The sequence below is a fragment of the Heteronotia binoei genome, chromosome 18, assembly GCF_032191835.1.
Source record: "Heteronotia binoei isolate CCM8104 ecotype False Entrance Well chromosome 18, APGP_CSIRO_Hbin_v1, whole genome shotgun sequence".
Taxonomy (NCBI): Eukaryota; Metazoa; Chordata; class Lepidosauria; order Squamata; family Gekkonidae; genus Heteronotia; species Heteronotia binoei.
The window spans coordinates 13,556,251-13,573,777 of NC_083240.1; the positions used below are offsets into that span (position 1 = coordinate 13,556,251).

Below are 17,527 nucleotides of genomic sequence, written 5' to 3' on the forward strand. Positions count from 1 at the left end.
GAGCGGCGTAAGGCGAGTGGGAAATCGGTCTGGGTCATTGGCAGCGCGATCCTTAGCCAGTTGACCACAGTGGACTTAGAAGGGCGTAACTCTGCTTAGAATTGCGCTGACTAGGACTTACTTCCCAGCAGACCTACTTAGGATTGCTGTTTAAGCTGTAAGTAAGGAAGTCCCTGTGGAAACTGGCCTCTTCCACAAACTCAACAGCAGACCTTAGTCACTCTCCCTCAACCTTCTGTCTATGTTATGGAGATAACACTACTCACCTACCTTACAGAGCTGTTGTAAGATGCTGTTGAACATTCAGAGATGCTGTCCACATACCGTTGCTGCTAAAGCTCATACAGATATTGATGGAGAATGACACTTAACCCACCTCAGCTATTGCTGTTTGAAGTACACTGTCTCCCTTGCTTCTTCCTCCCTTGGTCTTATTTCATTGGAAGCTTTCCTCCCTCCCCCCACCCCAAATATCTGGTGCCAGAAGCATGACAAGTGGCATGAGACTGTCTGGCACCTTAGAGGACTACATTTCCTGGGTTCCTGACATTTCAAACAGGTACAAACTGGAGAGCCAGTTTGGTGTAGTGGTTAAGTGTGCGGACTCTTATCTGCGAGAACCGGGTTTGATTCCCCACTCCTCCACTTGCACCTGCTAGCATGGCCTTGGGTCAGCCATAGCCCTGGCAGAGGTTGTCCTTGAAAGCGCAGCTGCTGTAAGAGCCCTCTCCAGCCCCACCCACCTCACAGGGTGTCTGTTGTGGGGGAGGAAGGGAAAGGAGATTGTGAGCCGCTCTGAGACTCTTCGGAGTGGAGGGCGGGATATAAATCCAATGTCTTCTTCTTCTTCTACATTAGAAATACTGAGATGGAAGGGATTGAGGGAGGAGAGTCTTTCCTCTCTCATATGTCTCCTTGGTGTTGAAGCTGCATCTGCCAGAGTCGCATTTGGCAAAGGGGGGGGGAGTGCTGGGGGAGTATCAGGGGTGTGTGGATCCACAGAAGGATTTGGAGGAGGGTTTTGGAAACCTCATTGGAACATCATGGGAATTTCTGAATCTCAGAAAGGGACTCAGGAAACGAAACGTACATGCCAAGCAGTCTTACCTGTGAAAGCAGCAAACAGTCTTACATGAAGGAGAAATGAACAAGCAAGAAGGAGGGGGGGTTAACTCGATTAGGGCAAGAGCTAGTCCAGGGGTGTCAAACGTGCAGTTTGGTAGCCAAATCAGGGCTCCTATCAGGCCCGGAGGGCTCCTATCAGGCCCCCGAGCAACTGGCTGTCATCTGCTTCCTTCTCCCTATATCTTGCTTCCTTCTGCATAACAGCTTGCTATGCAAGGCTTGCTCAATTGTACAGGAGCTACAGAGCAAAACTTCTATTTTCTCCATTGGCTGAGGCTCCTCCCTTGGGGAGGAAGGGGGGAGGAAGAACTTGCTTTGCCAGGCTCTCTCAATTGCACAGCAGAGCTACTGAGCGAAGCCTCTCTTCCTTCTATTGGCTGAGGCTCCCCCCCACAGTCCCCTGGGGAAGGAAGGAAAGAGCCAGAGCTTCCTTTGCCCTGGTTCCCATGGGAGAAATACCAAGAAGGCATCTTTAAGACCAATGAGTGCTAATGTTTTAAGCGTGGTTTAAGCTTTTTTAAAAATATATATTTTTTTATTTGTCTGTGTACTTTATAAAATTTATATCTCTGCTACCTAATCTTAAATAAGTACACACATGGCCTGGCCCAACATGGCTTGGCCCAACCCGACATGGCCCAGCCCAACAAGGTCTCATTTATGTCAGATCTGGCCCTCATAACAAATGAGTTTGACACCTCTGATCTAGTCTGTCCCTAGAGAGTCAGAGGCTCTGGCGTGGCTCAGATGTTTGCAGGGGCTGCCCTGTTTTGCATGAAGGTTTCTCAAATCGCCTTCCCATAGTCTAACCTCTTTTTTCCCCAGTCCATTTGCAAGCCTGGTAGTTCCCTGTCAATTACTCAAGATCTTTATTGCACAAACCGCAAGCCCTGGCAAATAATTGAGACCATTACAAAAATTAAAACAATAAAAGAATACACACTCTCCGCTTAATTTATATGGCAGTTAACGTTTGCAGTTGGGTAAGCAAAATTAGCTTTATGATTTAAGGATGAATCTTTTTTCCTCCAAAGGGATAGCAGTATTTTTTCCCCCAGCACAATGCAGTTGCTAAATTCATTCAGCTTAGACGCTGACTACTTTCTCCTTAAATCTTGGTTCAGAGGGCCGGCCAGAAAGCAAGGTGGTAGATTTTACATAGAATCTAGGGTTGCCAGCTCTAGGAAGGGATATTCCTGGAACTTTGGGGGTGGAGTCTGGGAAGGGCGGGATTAAGTGAGGGGCAGGTCCTGAGTGGGACATAATGCCATAGAATCTACCCTCCAATGCAGCCATTTCATCCTCAGGAATTGTTCTTTGTAGTCTTGAGATCAGGTATAATTCTGGGAAATTTCCAGGCCCCACCTTAGGGTTGCCAATCCCCAGGTGGGGGCAGGGGATCCCCAGTTTGGAGGCCCTCCCCCTGCTTCAGGGTCATTAGAAAGCGGTGGGGGGGGGACTTTCTGCTGGGCACTCCATTATTCCTTATGGAGACTGATTCCCATAGGGTATAATGAAGAATTGATCTGTGAGTATCTGGGGCTTTGGAGGGGCTGTGTTTTGAGGCAGAAGCACCAAATTTGCAGCATAGCATTCAATGCCTCTCCTCAAAACACCCTCCAGGTTTCAAAAAGATTGAACCAGGGGGTCCAGTTCTATTCGGTTAAAACAATTTTATTTAGTAACATATGGTAACAATATCTATTTCTTGTATCATTAATAACTTCGTTTTATCTATCCCATATGCTACTTTCTAACCACCCTTCCCCCCGTTACTTGACCCCCGCCGGTGTTATTTACTTAAAATACTAATATTTAAAGGTACGCTTAACTAATAAAAACAAAGATTAATATCCTTCTTCCTTCTAATACTTAATCATTATCAAAAATTGTCCAATGTCCTTTTACTTTCCACTTTTTCTACATATCTTCTAAACTTTTTCCACTCTATCTTGAAAACTTCTAAATCATAGTCTCTTAAAATTCTTGTTAATTTGTCCATTTCACTCCATGTCATAACTTTTACAATCCAATCCCATTTCTTTGGTATTTTTTCTTGCTTCCACAACTGCGCATACAATGTCCTAGCAGCTGAAAGCAAGTACCAGATTATAGTTCTATCTTCTTTTGGAAATTTTTCCATCTGTAATCCCAACAGAAAAGTCTCTGCAACTTTCTTAAATTTATATCCCAAGATCCTAGAAATTTCTTGTTGAATCATCTGCCAATACTTTTTTGCTCTTTCACAAGTCCACCACATATGGTAGAAGAACCTTCATGTTTTTTACATTTCCAACATCTGTCTGGCATCTTATTGTTCATCTTTGCCAACTTTTTAGGAGTCATATATCATCTATACATCATTTTAAAACAGTTCTCTTTAATACTACGACATGTCGAAAGCTTAATAGAATTCTTCCACAAATATTCCCAAGTTTCCATCTGTATTTCTTTATTTACATTAATTGCCCACTTTATCATTTGAGATTTCATTGCTTCATCTTCCGTAGATCATTTTAGAAGTAATTTATATAATTTTGAAATTAATTTTTCATTATCTCCAAGCAGAACTCTTTCCAGTTCTGTTTGCTCTTTTCTTATTCCTTCAGTTTTAATAACCTTTTCTACCAAGCTCTTTATTTGTTGCATTTGAAACCAATCATATTTATTATTCATTTCTTCAGCAGTTTTCAATTCTATTTTGCCACTTTGTATTTTTAATAGTTGGTTATATGACAACCACTTTTCTTCACCCATCTCAGCTGTTATTTTTATTACTTCTGCTGGCACTATCCGTAACGGCTGTCTCTCATCCAAGGGTTCCAGTTCTATGAGCCCCCAAAGAAGGTGCCCCTAGCCATTATTTCTAATGGAGGGAAGGCATTTAAACGTTGTGCAGCCCCTTTAAATGTGATGGCCAGAACTCCCTTTGGAGTTCAATTGTGCTTGTCACAACCTTGCTCCTAGCTCCATCCCTAATGTCTCCTGGCTCCACCCCCAAAGTCTCCTGGCCCCATCCCCAAAGTCCCCAGATAGTTCTTAAATTGGACCTGGCTGGCAACCCTACCCCACCCGGAATTTGGCAACCTTAAATCCCATGGATGGAATAATGTAACCCATCCCATGTCATGTGTGTCCCATATGTTTGCTATGGCAAGCATTCCACTCTACATCTTTCTGATGCTCAACCTCAAATTTCCATCGTGTGGATGTGCACAAGATCCGCAGTTGAATACAGATTTTATTATTTTGTATGTGTTATGTGCCATCCAGTTGCTTCCAATTTGGCTTGTTTGTTTTTTATACCGTTTGTCTGCCGGGCTGCTGTTCAATTTTTGTAACGTTGGACCATGTCTTATATTTGTTTTTTCTCAAGAAGACACACTAGGGCTTATTTTCAAGGGATGTCTTATTTTTTATTAAGTACGATACAACAATCTACATTTATTCAAATACAGTTAAGTCATCTTCTGGAACATTGTCATAACTCTCCAGACCCGGAATTCCATCCTGAATTTTTTGCGACGCCCATCACTAGGTCTTATTATCAGGGTAGGGCTTATATTTAATAAATGCATAGAAATCCTGCTAGGGCTTATTTTTTGAGTAGGTCTTATTTTCAGGAAAACAGGGTACTAGGAAAGCGACGGCATTTGGCTTCCAGTTTACGATGACCTTGTGAATTAATGACCTCATTAACAATCTAGGTTAGGTCTTGCAAACTGAAGGCTGTGGCTTCGTTTGTTGAGTCGATTCTTCACACATTGGGTCGTCCTCTTTTTCTTCCAGCTCTCATTGTGTTTTATAGGCTTTGCAACTGGCACTCTCTAATGATACCGCTTGTCCAAACAATCTATATCCCACCTCCGGGGGGGTGGGTACTGAAAATGCAGCGTGCATCCAGTTTCCTTCTGCAAAATGGACATCTCAGAGCAAAACCACATATCCCTGGTCAGGGAGGAATTTGGAAGCATATCGACTCTAAACTAATTTAGTGCTTGCTGAATAACATGGGGCACACATGGACGAAACGTACACAGATTGTTCCCTCTGTCCCCGCTGGGTTTTTGTTTTGTTTTTTTGCAGGAATGCGTATTTGCATGAGCTCACCTTGCACCTGACACTGTGTGGGGCGAGGGGAGGGGTGCATGGTAACACTCATGCTCCTCAAGCACGGATGCAGAGAGCCTGTTCTGGTATAAAGGTAAAGGTAGTCCCCTCTGCAAGCACCAGTCGTTTCCGACTCTGGGGTCACGTCGCATCACAACCTTATCACAGCAGACTTTTTATGGGGTGGTTTGCCATTGCCTTCCCCAGTCATCTACACTTTCCCCCCAGCAAGCTGGGTACTAATTTTACCGACCTCGGAAGGATGGAAGGCTGAGTCAACCTCGAGCCGGCTACTTGAACCCAGCTTCTGCCGGGGCCGAACTCAGGTCGTGAGCAGAGAGCTCAGACTGCAGTACTGCAGCTTTACCACTCTGCACCACAGGGCTCCTTGTTCTGGTACGAACAGCTCCTTTTATGCATTGTGAGATCAGGGACACATTTCTTATGAGCAGCCGGCTTGCCCACCTGTCCCCAGTTCTGGCTTGGCTTCATCCTTTGCCCAAAAAGGCAGGGTGTGAAGTCAAGTGGTGCAGGGAAGCTGTGGCCCAGATGGCAGCACTGGAGCCTGCTCAGATGGAAGGGGACCGGCGGCATCCAAAACCGAGGCAGGAAAGTTAAAGGAAAGGCTGCCTGGTAACGTTCAACCCTCTGCCAGGATAGTGCAGCGTCCTTTTGTTTCTTACCTTCTTATCTGTTCCCTTCCGCTGCGAAGGTTAAGGAAGTGTGCGCAGCCCTCCCATCTCTTTCATGAAGATGGGCAGCCATATTGGTCTGTCTGGAGTGGTAGAAAAGAATCCAGGAGCACCTTAAAGACTAGCAGAACTTGTGGCAGGGGAGGAGCTGCTGTGAGTCACTTCTTCAGAACAAAAGCGAAAGCCCGGTGACACTCAGGGTAGAATGAGCTTTTCCGAGTCATCGCTCACTTCTTCAGATACTTTCATGTAGCAAACTTCCATGTTTACTACAACCTTATCAGGTGGGTTAGGCTAAAATACAGTAGCTAAGGCTGCCAGCTCTGGGTTGAGAAATTCCTGGAGATTTTGGGGGTGGAGCTTGGGGTTTGGTGAAAGTAGGGACATCTGTGGGGTATAATACCACCAAGTCCACCTTTCTTTTAGTGAACATCAGCTCTTTATTAGGTACAGCATTGTGCAGGCTGCACTTCCAGACTGAGGAACTGGGCCAACGGGCCCAACTGTATACAACTCAGGATTCCCATGCAAGCATGCTATTGGGTTATTCAAACCAGCCAGGGGCCCACCTTTCAAGAAGAAGAAGAAGAAGAAGATATTGGATTTATATCCCGCCCTCCACTCCGAAGAATCTCAGAGCGGCTCACAATCTCCTTTACCTTCCTCCCCCACAACAGACACCCTGTGAGGTAGATGAAGATATTGGATTTATATCCCGTCCTCCACTCTGAGGAGTCTCAGAGTGGCTCACAATCTCCTTTCCCTTCCTCCCCCACAACAGACACCCTGTGAGGTGGGTGGGGCTGGAGAGGGCTCTCCCAGCAGCTGCCCTTTCAAGGACAACCTCTGCCAGAGCTATGGCTGACCCAAGGCCATTCCAGCAGGTGCAAGTGGAGGAGTGGGGAATCAAACCCGGTTCTCCCAGATAAGAGTCCGCACACTTCACCACTACACCAAACTGGCTCAAAGCAGCCGTTGTCCCCAAGGAGACAGAACTCTGTCATCTGGAAACCAGTTTTAATTCCAGGAGGGCTCCAGCCACCACCTGGAGACCGGTTACCCTCCCAGTAGTTGGAGCAAGGTAACCTGGTGAGCTTTGTGGCTGAACAAGTATTTGAATCCAAACATGTCTAATCAAAATCCCAATGCTCTAATCGTTGTACTATATGACTAAATTACAATTCTCACGATCTTTTGGGGAAACTATGACAGAAACTGGCAATCAAAGTGGTATCAATTTTGTGATGTATAGATGCTAAGAGATGAGTAGGGAAGATCCAGGAGTGGGCAGCATCAGACTAGGACCTGGGAGACCCAGGTTCGAATCCCCACTCTGCCGTGGAAGATAGTTGGGTGACCTTGGGGTAGTCACACACTCTCAGCCTGACCTACCTTGCAGGGTTGGTTGTTGTCCGGATAAAATGGAAGACAGAAATATTGTGTCATAAGCTGCTGTGGGTCCCCGTCGGGAGGAACAAGGTATAAATCTCTGAATACATTAACAGGCATGGAGTTTTTAAAATCACAACAGGAGGACTGAGAAGTCCCAAACCATCCCTAGATGCAACGTAGATGCACACTGCGATACGGATGGGCCTGCATCAGCATGGATCAAGACCTGTAATCTCCCGCATTAAACCTCCTGCGGGGATTTGCCTTTCGTGGCTCCGATGGCTCACCTTGGATCCACTTTCCCTCGAAACTGTATTTTGAGCTCCGAGCCAAGCTGAGCGCTTTAAACACCTAAGCTTAGAGAATCCAAAAATAGCTCCCCAGACCCAAAGGAAAACCTGGAGGCTGATTGATCTGGCTTATGAGGCCTGTCTTTTTTACCGCCTGCTGCCAAAGCGGTTAGACCCAGTTAATGAATCTGCTCTGGTGGGAGGGCACTGCTTTCTCTGCGTGCGGTTTGTATTCTAAATATGTTCGTCAACAGAAGCTCTAACGCAACCCGAGCAGAAATTATCTTGCCAAAACACAATCTGGGATCTGTGTTTGTGTCCTCAGCAGTTCTGCCAGAGGGTAGAAACATCACAGACTGCAGTAATGGGCCTCTCTTGATCAGGTTTTTAACCCTCCTGCTTGCAAATGTGTGGCCAATAACTGTTGGGCAGTTAGAAGTTAAGCATGGTTTAATTACTTTGTTTGTTCACTCCCTCTCTGCCCTGAGAGCCAGTTTGGTGTAGTGGTTAAGTGTGTGGACCCTCATCTGGGAGAACCGGGTTTGATTCTCCACTCCTCCACTTACAGCCTTGGGTCAGCCGTAGCTTTCATAGGAGTTGTCCTTGAAGGGGCAGCTGCTGGAAAAGCTCTCTCAGCCCCACCCACCTCGCAGGGTGTCTGTTGTGGGGTGAGGGGGAGGTAAAGGAGATCGTGACCGCTCTGAGACTCTGAGATTCAGGGTATAGGGCAGAATATAAATCCAATATCATCATCTTTCTCCAAGGAGCTCAGCGCCATGTCCCTGGTTTCCCATTTCAGCTGCGCACTCCTGCGGTTGCATTCTGATGAGAACTGTGAGCTTATCTCTGGCCAAAGGCAACCAGCTGAGCTTTGTGGCAGAGTGGGGATTTGAACCCACTACGCCATGCTGACCCTCCAGTGGCCAGAGAGTAGGGCTTCTGTGCTCTGTTTAACTCATTTCCTCTCTCCGTAACAATACTGAGCAATAGTAAATCATTATTAACAATTATCGTACAGCATTGTGTGTAGAAGAGCCGGGAGATCTTAAGATTGTCTGGTTACCAGAAGTTCTAACTCTTTTAATGTTGTGCACCACTAGGTGGCAAGCTAGACTTGTTTTTAAAGCAAGAGATGTTTCAGAGGTGGTTTATTGTTGCCTGCCTCCGCATCAGGTATTCATAGAATCATAGAGTTGGAAGGGACCTCCAGGGTCATCTAGTCCAACCCCCTGCACAATGAAGGAAACTCACAAATACCTCCCCCTAAATTCACAGGATCCTCATTGCTGTCAGATGGCCATCTAGCCTCTGTTTAAAAACCTCCAAGGAAGGAGAGCCCACCTCCTCCCAAGGAAGCCTGTTCCACTGAGGAACCGCTCTAACGGTCAGGAAGTTCTTCCTAATGTTGAGCCGGAAACACTTTTGATTGAATTTCAACCCGTTGGTTCTAATCCTACCTTCTGGGGCCACAGAAAACAGTATATGACAGCCCTTCAAGTCCTTGAAGATGGTGATCCTATCACCTCTCGGCCGCCTCCTCTCCAGGCTAAACATGCTCAGCTCCTTCAACCTTTCTTCATAGGACTTGGTCACCATTCCTTTGAGGTCGCCCTTCCAAAGCTGACCCTGCTTACCTTCTGAGACCTGGGCTATCCAGGTCAAGCCAATACTGAGCATTTTACACAGCACAGTTCAAACTGCGTTCCACCTACTCTCTCCCTTCCCTTCTGTGGCGCTGTGCCCAAGCGCCCGCCTGCCCTCCCCCACCCCCGCGCGCTCAGAGGAGTGCTACTAGAATTGTCCCTACCCTTTTAGTTGCGGCCCAGACATCTCTGTGATCTCTCTTGAGTGAGCGCTCAACGAAGCTTCGCACCCCCTCACTTCCAGTTCCAGCCTGGGGTGTGCGCGTGCCTAGAGCCCCCAGGGGCAGGGGGCGGCAGACGAATGAGTGGCACCATGTGCTCTTTGGCTGTCCCTGCTTGTGTCTTTTATCAGTCCCGCACTATAGTCCCCCTGGGCTCTTGTTGCAGAGGGGTGGTGGGGTTGCTAGCTCTGAGTAGGGAAGCACCTGAAGATGTTATGGGTGGAGCCTGGGGAAGGCAGGGCTTGGGGAAGGGAGGGGCCTCAGTAGGGTAAAATGCCACAGAGTCCAGCCTCCAAAGCAGCCGTTCTCTCCAGGGGAACTTCTCTTGGTTGTCTGGAGATCAGTCATAATCGCAGGAGATCTCTGAGTGCGCCCTGGAGGGCGCCAGCCCTGGTATGTGGTGTAGCATTGAACGGAGAGTGTCGTGCCTCGTGGCCAAACTAGACCAAACTGCTGACTAGCAAGCACAGACCTCCCTCCCTTGCGAAACGAACGGCACAATTTCCTTCAGCTTGTATAATTGGCCTTTCCTTGGCACCAGAACCGGATCCTTCTTGATTGCTGACTCAACCCTTGCAGCCAGGCAGTAGTTTGTAGCATGACCCCGTTTCTGCCTCCAATGCAAATAATTCACCCGGGGTCCTTGAGGGAGCACGCTTGGGCGGGCACCACAAGGCAAGCAGTGGAGACCAACCAGGAGGGTGTGCACAGGGAATAAATTGGATGGTATTTGTGGCTGGTTCCCTGGTCCTATTTATGAGACACTTTATCTTAGCGTTTATCACCTGTGAAGATTCCGACATTCGCAAGTGCTTTTTATGTTTAGGCAAAAAGGAAAAAAGGCAAGATGGGGGTAGAAGAGAAGAAGCCACAAACATTTGGCATATATACCTCACTCCGCTAATGCACACTTATCCTGGTAGCTAATCAATTTTATATTTCACTCCTTCCCGGCGATCATTGTAGCTAACATCTGTGCCATGATAAATTAGCTGGAAGACCACAGCTCTGTTTTAACAAATTTTAATTAAGAACTGAACTTTATGTTTAGCAGACCTTTTATATTTATGACATGTATTTAATGTATATGCCTGTTGGTGATTCCGATTCTGGCTTCTCATCTGGAATCATAATAAATGCTGACGGAATGATCTGAAATGACCCATGGGGATTACTATTTGGGTTATATGTAGGTTTCCCTAGTGGGTGTGCACCCCTAGATTGTCGCTGGCCAGGAAAACAGCATGGGAGTAAGGCTTGAGGTGCTTCTCCACTAATGCCGCAGTGGTAGTCTGAACTGGACACTGAGCATGCAGGAATTGAGGAGAACTTGCCACTCACATGTAACTGTTACACTGATGCAGGGTATGGCCTCTGGAACCAACGTGTTCTATGTAATGTGTGAATCAGAGCTTTACAGTATGTAACGGACAGGAAAGGGACTTGCATCGAATGCCCAGTGCTGAGAGAAGCCAGGAGGCAAATGTGGAATTGTTTTCTGTGACCCCAGAAGGTAGGACCAGAACCAACGGATTGAAATTAAATCAGAAGAGTTTCTGGCTCAACTTTAGGAAGAACATCCTGACCATTAGAGCCGTTCCTCAGTGGAACAGGCTTTCTTGGGAGGTGGTGGGCTCTCCTTCCTTGGAGGTTTTTAAACAGAGGCTAGATGGCTATCTGACATCAATGAAGATCCTGTGAATTTAGGGGGAGGTATATGTGAGTTTCCTGCATTGTGCAGGGGGTTGGACTAGATGACCCGGAAGGTCCCTTCCAACTCTACGATTCTATGGTTCTATGAATGTTCGCTTTGAATTTACGGCTCGTGTCGCTTTCCTCCCCTCTCTTAGATACCCGGTCATATTGTCCGTCGAGAACCACTGCAGCGTCACCCAGCAGAAAAAGATGGCCCAGTATCTGACCGAAATCCTGGGGGACAAGCTGGACCTGTCTTCGGTGGTCAACGGGGATCCCACAAAACTGCCTTCCCCAGAGAGTCTAAAAGGGAAAATATTAGTCAAGGTAATAAACGACTTCCTTTCGTTCACAGTCGGTTCACTCGCCCGCAGCCCTGTGGATGTCTTGGCGTCTGGTCTTCTTCCATCACAACCGTTCCTAATTTTAAGGCAAAAATGGAATGCCCTCCAGGGTTTCCCAGATAAAAACGGGAATAAGCATGCTCTCATAAGGTTGGTGGTCAGGGCTTTTTTTGTAGCAGGAACTCCTTTGCATATTAGGCCACACACCCCTGATGCAGCCAATCCTCCAAGAGCTTACAGTAGGCCCCTGTGCTAAGAGCCCTGTAAGCTCCAGGAGGATTGGCCACATCAGGGCTGTGTGGCCTAATATGCAAAGGAGACCCTGCTACAAAAAAAGAAGCCCTGGTGGTGGTCATGCCATCAAATCACAGCCCACTTACAATGACTCCAAAGACTTTTCCAGGCAAGGGGCATTCAGGGAGTCTCTGGGCTTCCTTGGGGGTCTCCCATCCAAGCACTAGCCAGGGCTGCGTGTCTTTCATAAACAGAGTCAGGCGGTACGATTGGGCCGGGTGCATTCAGTCTGCTTCTTGCACCGTTTGCCATGGCTGCAGCCAAAACAGGCCCGGGACACCGAGGGAAAGGGTTGTGCATCTCTGCGTCCGTGCGCGCTTCAATACATAACCGCAGCTGGCCGTGCCTGAACTCCGGCGTCTCTGCGGGATCCTCCCGACGTCAATCAACCTCCAGCTCTCCGTGCCATGAAGCTTGTGACATTGGCCATGAGGGAGGCAGCCTGCCTCAGATCAGTGGCCAGCTTTGGTCTTTGCTGCCTGATCCGTTGCTACGTGCCAGCCAGCCAGTCCCTGGTACCTTCGTTGGCTGCTTGGCACAGATCTTGCTGCTCTTGAGTGCTTAAAGTGATATATTCCCACCCCGCACCTATCCCAAGCTCTCTACAAGCCTCTCATGTTTTGGTAGGTGTCTAAGGGCAGTTAGTGAGGTGCTCTCTGGATGGGGGAAGCATGGCGTTATGTGAGATATTAGACAGGGGAGGAGAAGCTTTTTCCTGTAGTCCAAAAATGTTTCATTTGAATGCTTCTGGTGCTTGAAACCGGTGGGAATCGGGCTTCGCAGCAACATCAGCTCGGTCCCCTTCTGGCAGCTGAATCCGTGAAGCTGACAAGATGACAGGGATTCTCTGGTGTGTCCTTGTCGCCCGGGACAGAAAAGCGTTTGTGCCAGAATCCTTTCTGGGACCAACAACAGGCAGCTGGATGCTAATTCAGACCTGGAGCATCCCCAGCTCTGAGTCCGGGGTTGGGGGTGAGGGTGGGGTGGGGAAGTCCGTTAATGGATCCAGAAGCTAATGCTGGAACGGCAGCTGCCGGCAGAAGGCACTGGTCACTGGACCGGGAGAGAGCAGGGAGCCAGGCAGACTGAATTTACACCAAGCCTGGCTAATCCAGAGGCTTTGTCTTGCCTGCCAATCCCAAGGGGCGATGTCGCGCGTGCCCTGATTCTAGGAATTCCTACAGCGCCGTAACATCGCATGGGATTGCTTCTCACCCGACGTTTTGGTTCCCACTGAAAAGTGACAACAGGAGCCAAGAGCCAGGGTTGGGAGATCACCAATTACAGGAGGTAATCTGGGAAGCCTTCAGAGAAAATGTAATAGGAAGGGTGTCTGTCTCTCCAAATAAAACGTTTGCCAGCTGAAAATATTGGGCCGGTCATACCATCTTGCTTCAAGTGGGTCTGTGAGGAGGGTTTTGGTTTTATTTTTGGTAGAGGGTAGTAGAATAATGGAGTCTACATAAGAGACGGCCAAAGGAGGTGACTTCCAATGTCATTCCTCTGCACGTGACGAGAGCAGGGGAAGGGAGGGGAGGAAGAAACGTATGAGCAAGAAAAGCTTTTCAGTTGATCTTACAGATTCAGGGCTAATCCATCAAGGAGGTTCAGAGGAAATGCCGGCAATGTTTTTTGAAAGGAAGCAAAGCAAATGGGGCCTTAAATATAACTCAAAGGTGTGTGTTGTGCATCAAGTGCCTGAGGGGCTGCCAGCAGCTGTCACCGGTTTTTTGTGTCACCGGTTTTTTTGGCTTTGCTGGGCTAGGATAAAGGGGCACGTGCTCAGATGGAAAAGGCACATCTGTAGGGTTGATGGCTGGCTGGAGAATAAACCAAATTCAAAATATCACCATCAGCATTACCACAGAATTTCCACTGTCGGCTTTATCATAGAGTTTTCAGCGATTCCTAGAGAAGACTGATGCCACTTCCAGGTTTTCCCTGGAATTGATGTCACGCTTGCTGATGGTACCCCCACCAATGTCCCTGCACCCCTGGACTCTTGCTGGTTACCAGGCATGGTCGGCCAATCCTACATTTCTACCCCAGCAGAGAAATAACAGGTGTTACAGAGGTTGGCTGTTGTGTTTCTCTGAGCCATAGAATTGTACTTTGGTGAGGGTGCTAAGAATTTTATTGTTTTCCACCTTGGGGGGCAGTTTGGTTTACTGCTATATCTAGGAAAGGAAAGGTCCCCTGTGCAAGCACCAGTCGTTTCTGACTCTGGGGTGACGTTGCTTTCACAACGTTTTCACGGCAGACTTTTTACCTTCCCCAGTCTTTTTTACACTTTCCCCCCAGCAAGCTGGGTACTCATTTTACCGACCTCGGAAGGATGGAAGGCTGAGTCAACCTTGGGCCGGCTACCTGAATCCAGCTTCCACTGGAATCGAACTCAGGTCGTGAGCAGAGAGTTCAGACCACAGTACTACAGTACTGCTGCTTTACCACTCTGTGCCACGGGGCCATTCTATATCTAGTAGGTCCACAAATATTTTGTGCTGCAAGGGAGCTCTTCATTAGGCTTGGAGATGGTTTTGAATTTCTTATTCCTGCTGTTTCAAGTCTGACCCACCCACAACAATTTTAAGTTGATTTCTCCCTTGCATGAACTTACGTAACTCATAATTTTTGTCCCGTTTTCTGATTCCTGGTGCAGAATTCCTTCCCTGCCGTCCCCCAAAAAATGCTTTTCAGCTATGTTTGCATATTGTTATTAAAGCATCATTATACCTATATGTTTAAATTCTTTATATCATGCATATGAATTGTCTATTTTTTTAAAAAAACATGCTTGTGTGATTTACTAAAAACAGCAAAACATGGAGAAATGGAATAACTGGAGAAATACGTTAATACAAAAAGAAGGAAAATGGGGAATTTTCACTCATTCCTAACTGGGGGAACAGCTATTTGTCTGAATTTTTCCCTTGCTAAATCCTTATCTTTAAAACTCCTCCAAACTCAGGACTTGCCGCTTTTTAAGACAGGGTTGCTTCGCATAACCCGTAATTGACTTATGAAACTCACTGGGTGACAGCTGCTAGCTTAGTTGCCTTTTAATAATAATTGGAGGAATCCATACCAAACTGTGCATGCACAGTGCTCTACATGAAATTTTGACTTTTAAAAAATATAGAGAGGATTCCAGTACCTCGTCTCATCCTTGGAAAAAAAACAATTCAGGTGATTTAGAAGTTCATCCTCCTGATATGAATTTGAATGAGGATGGTTTTGGAAGCACCTGTAGGCTCATTCTGAAAGCGATATTAAACTTGCAGGCACGATGTACATAAGAGAGCCATCAAGTCCTCTGACATTCTGAGCACATAAATTCTCCTTCACTAGCATGACCGCTTATCTAGCTTTCTGTTTGATAGCCTTAACCTAGGGCTCTTTTATTATAGTGGTTAGCTCTTTTCATGGCATGTTAGGGTTTTTAGATCCCACAAAGCCGAATCTTTTACAGCAGCGAACTTTGACTGGATATTCTTCAGGCCCAACTTTTTTTCATAGACTTTCAACAAAGGAATTTGTTTCTTGGGCAAATTCTGCAGGCTCTTCCTTGGGATGCTTGCGATGAGGGAGGGAACAAACGGCCAGGGATGATTTAACCATGCAAAATCCTATCGGAAGGCGAATTAAAGTGTTACTTTTCCCACATTCCTAGTGATACCCAGCACTTCTGCAGCCTCTTTGCAGGCAGTAGGAACCATCTATGTGGATTTCAGGTACTATCACACAGGAGCCATTTTCACATACACCCCTGAGGCTGTAGGGGACATCCATAATGTATTAATTAGCATTTTTGGTAGATGGTTGGGGTAGGGGCCATACAGCATGGGCGGAACCAGGAAATCAAGGGAATCAGGGATGAAATGGAAGTCCCCAGTTCAAATTTCATATAAGACCGAAAGAATCTCACTGCTGATAGTCTTGAACAAACAGCTGGTTCCCCCATCCATCTGTGGGGGGAAATGAAATCTTCTTGCCTCCCAGTTCTGGCTGTTGAATGTCTTGGATTTTGTTTACTTGCTATCTTATTCTTCCTCTAAGGATTTCAAGCACAGCTTCTGTCTGTCTTCTCTGTCTATCACATTTTCACCATATGCTTCCCCCAAAGAGGTCTCAATGCTATTTGTGGTTCTCTTCTTCCTTATTTTATCCTCTCATCAACCTTGTTAGGTAAGCAGGGCTTCTTTTTTTGGTATGGGGGGGGGATGAGGATCTCATTTGCATGTTAGGCCACACCCCCAACATCGCCATTGTTTCTCAAAGGGCTTTTTTGTAGAAAAAGCCTAGTGGAATCTCATTTGCGCGTTAGACCACACCCCCTAACACCAGCATTGTTTCTCACACGGCTTTTTTGGTAGAAAAGGCCCAGCAGGAACTCATTTGCATATTAGGCCACACACCCTCATGCAAAGCTAGCCAGAACTGTGTTCCTGCTCAAAACAAGCCCTATAGGTAAGTTAGGTCAAGCAAGTAAGTGACTTTGGTCTAAGGCTACGCAGGGAGCATTGAGTGAGGGTATGGACCCAGGTCTACCTAGTCATAGTCCAACATTCTGGCCACTGTGCTGGCTGCCAGTGGTCATGATGGCTCATCTTCATGGTTCTTCCCCAGCATTATTCTCACAAGAACCCTGAGGACGGGGTTGGACTGAGAGACTGGGGAGGGACAGTGGCTCAGTGGTAGAGCATCTGCTTGGGAAGCAGAAGGTCCCAGGTTCAATCCCTGGCATCTCCAAAAAAGGGTCCAGGCAAATAGGTGTGAAAAACCTCAGCTTGAGACCCTGGAGAGCCGCTGCCAGTCTGAGAAGACAATACTGACTTTGATGGACCCAGGGTCTGATTCAGTTTAAGGCAGCTTCATATGTTCAAAGTGAGTGACCCAGTATTACCCAGTGGACTTCAGAGTAGATGAAGGTCTTGAATGGAGGACTCTAGAATTCTAATTCCTTCCAACCATTCTACCACTGGCTGAACTTTTGCTTTGTATTCTACATGACACCCAACTGCCTTCCATAACTTTGATTCATTTTCTTCAAACGGTTCTCATCCACGCCGCCGGAGTTTTATAGAAGATTGAATTCTGAAGTGCTGGAGATCAATGCGACTTTCTTCAGGCACCCGAGTTCTGTGTTTAAAGGAACTCATTTTGATGCAGCTTTGATAAGCCCCCGGGATCCTTTCCTCATAAACGATAAGCTGTCCTCTTAGTAGATGAAGCAAGCAGCCCTTCAATCTAACCCTTTTAGGATTCTTAGGTGGAGATTATCGGTCGATATCTATCAGCTTGACTGGCTTAGAAGCCCTCTGCTTGGATTGAAACTGGAATGAGAACAACCTGGACCCTCGGCAGAATTTTAGCTCCAAGTGGGCAGCCGTGTTGGTCTGAAGCAATAGAACAAAGCAGTAGACAAGTGGCACCTTTAAGACCAACAAAGTTTTATTCAGAATGTAAGCTTTCGTATGCTCTAAGCAGATTTCTAAGCAGATAGCTGTTCGAGATATGGTGGTAGATTGGCTCCATGGGGTATTTCTTGGCTCCCTAGATGGGCAGCTGTAGGAACGTGTTCAGTTAGCGGTATTCTTGCACATCGAATTGGCACACACAGTAGACAAGTAAAAGTTGTTCCTTGACTGTACCATTTCAATGGGAAATACCAGGCATAATACCCATGCTAGAGTGGCCAGCTAACCCTGGCCACCAGCAGGC

The 17,527-nt window shown here is 46.9% G+C and overlaps 1 protein-coding gene across 1 annotated transcript in view; it reads left to right on the forward strand.

Moving 5' to 3' along the window:
• The window catches only part of PLCH2 (phospholipase C eta 2), a 179,796-nt gene that overhangs the window by 74,489 nt on the left and 87,780 nt on the right, over positions 1-17,527 (forward strand). The window contains exon 10 of the mRNA XM_060259046.1: positions 11,324-11,495. Coding sequence (XP_060115029.1) covers positions 11,324-11,495 — 172 coding nt within the window. The remainder of the gene's footprint in view (positions 1-11,323; positions 11,496-17,527) is intronic.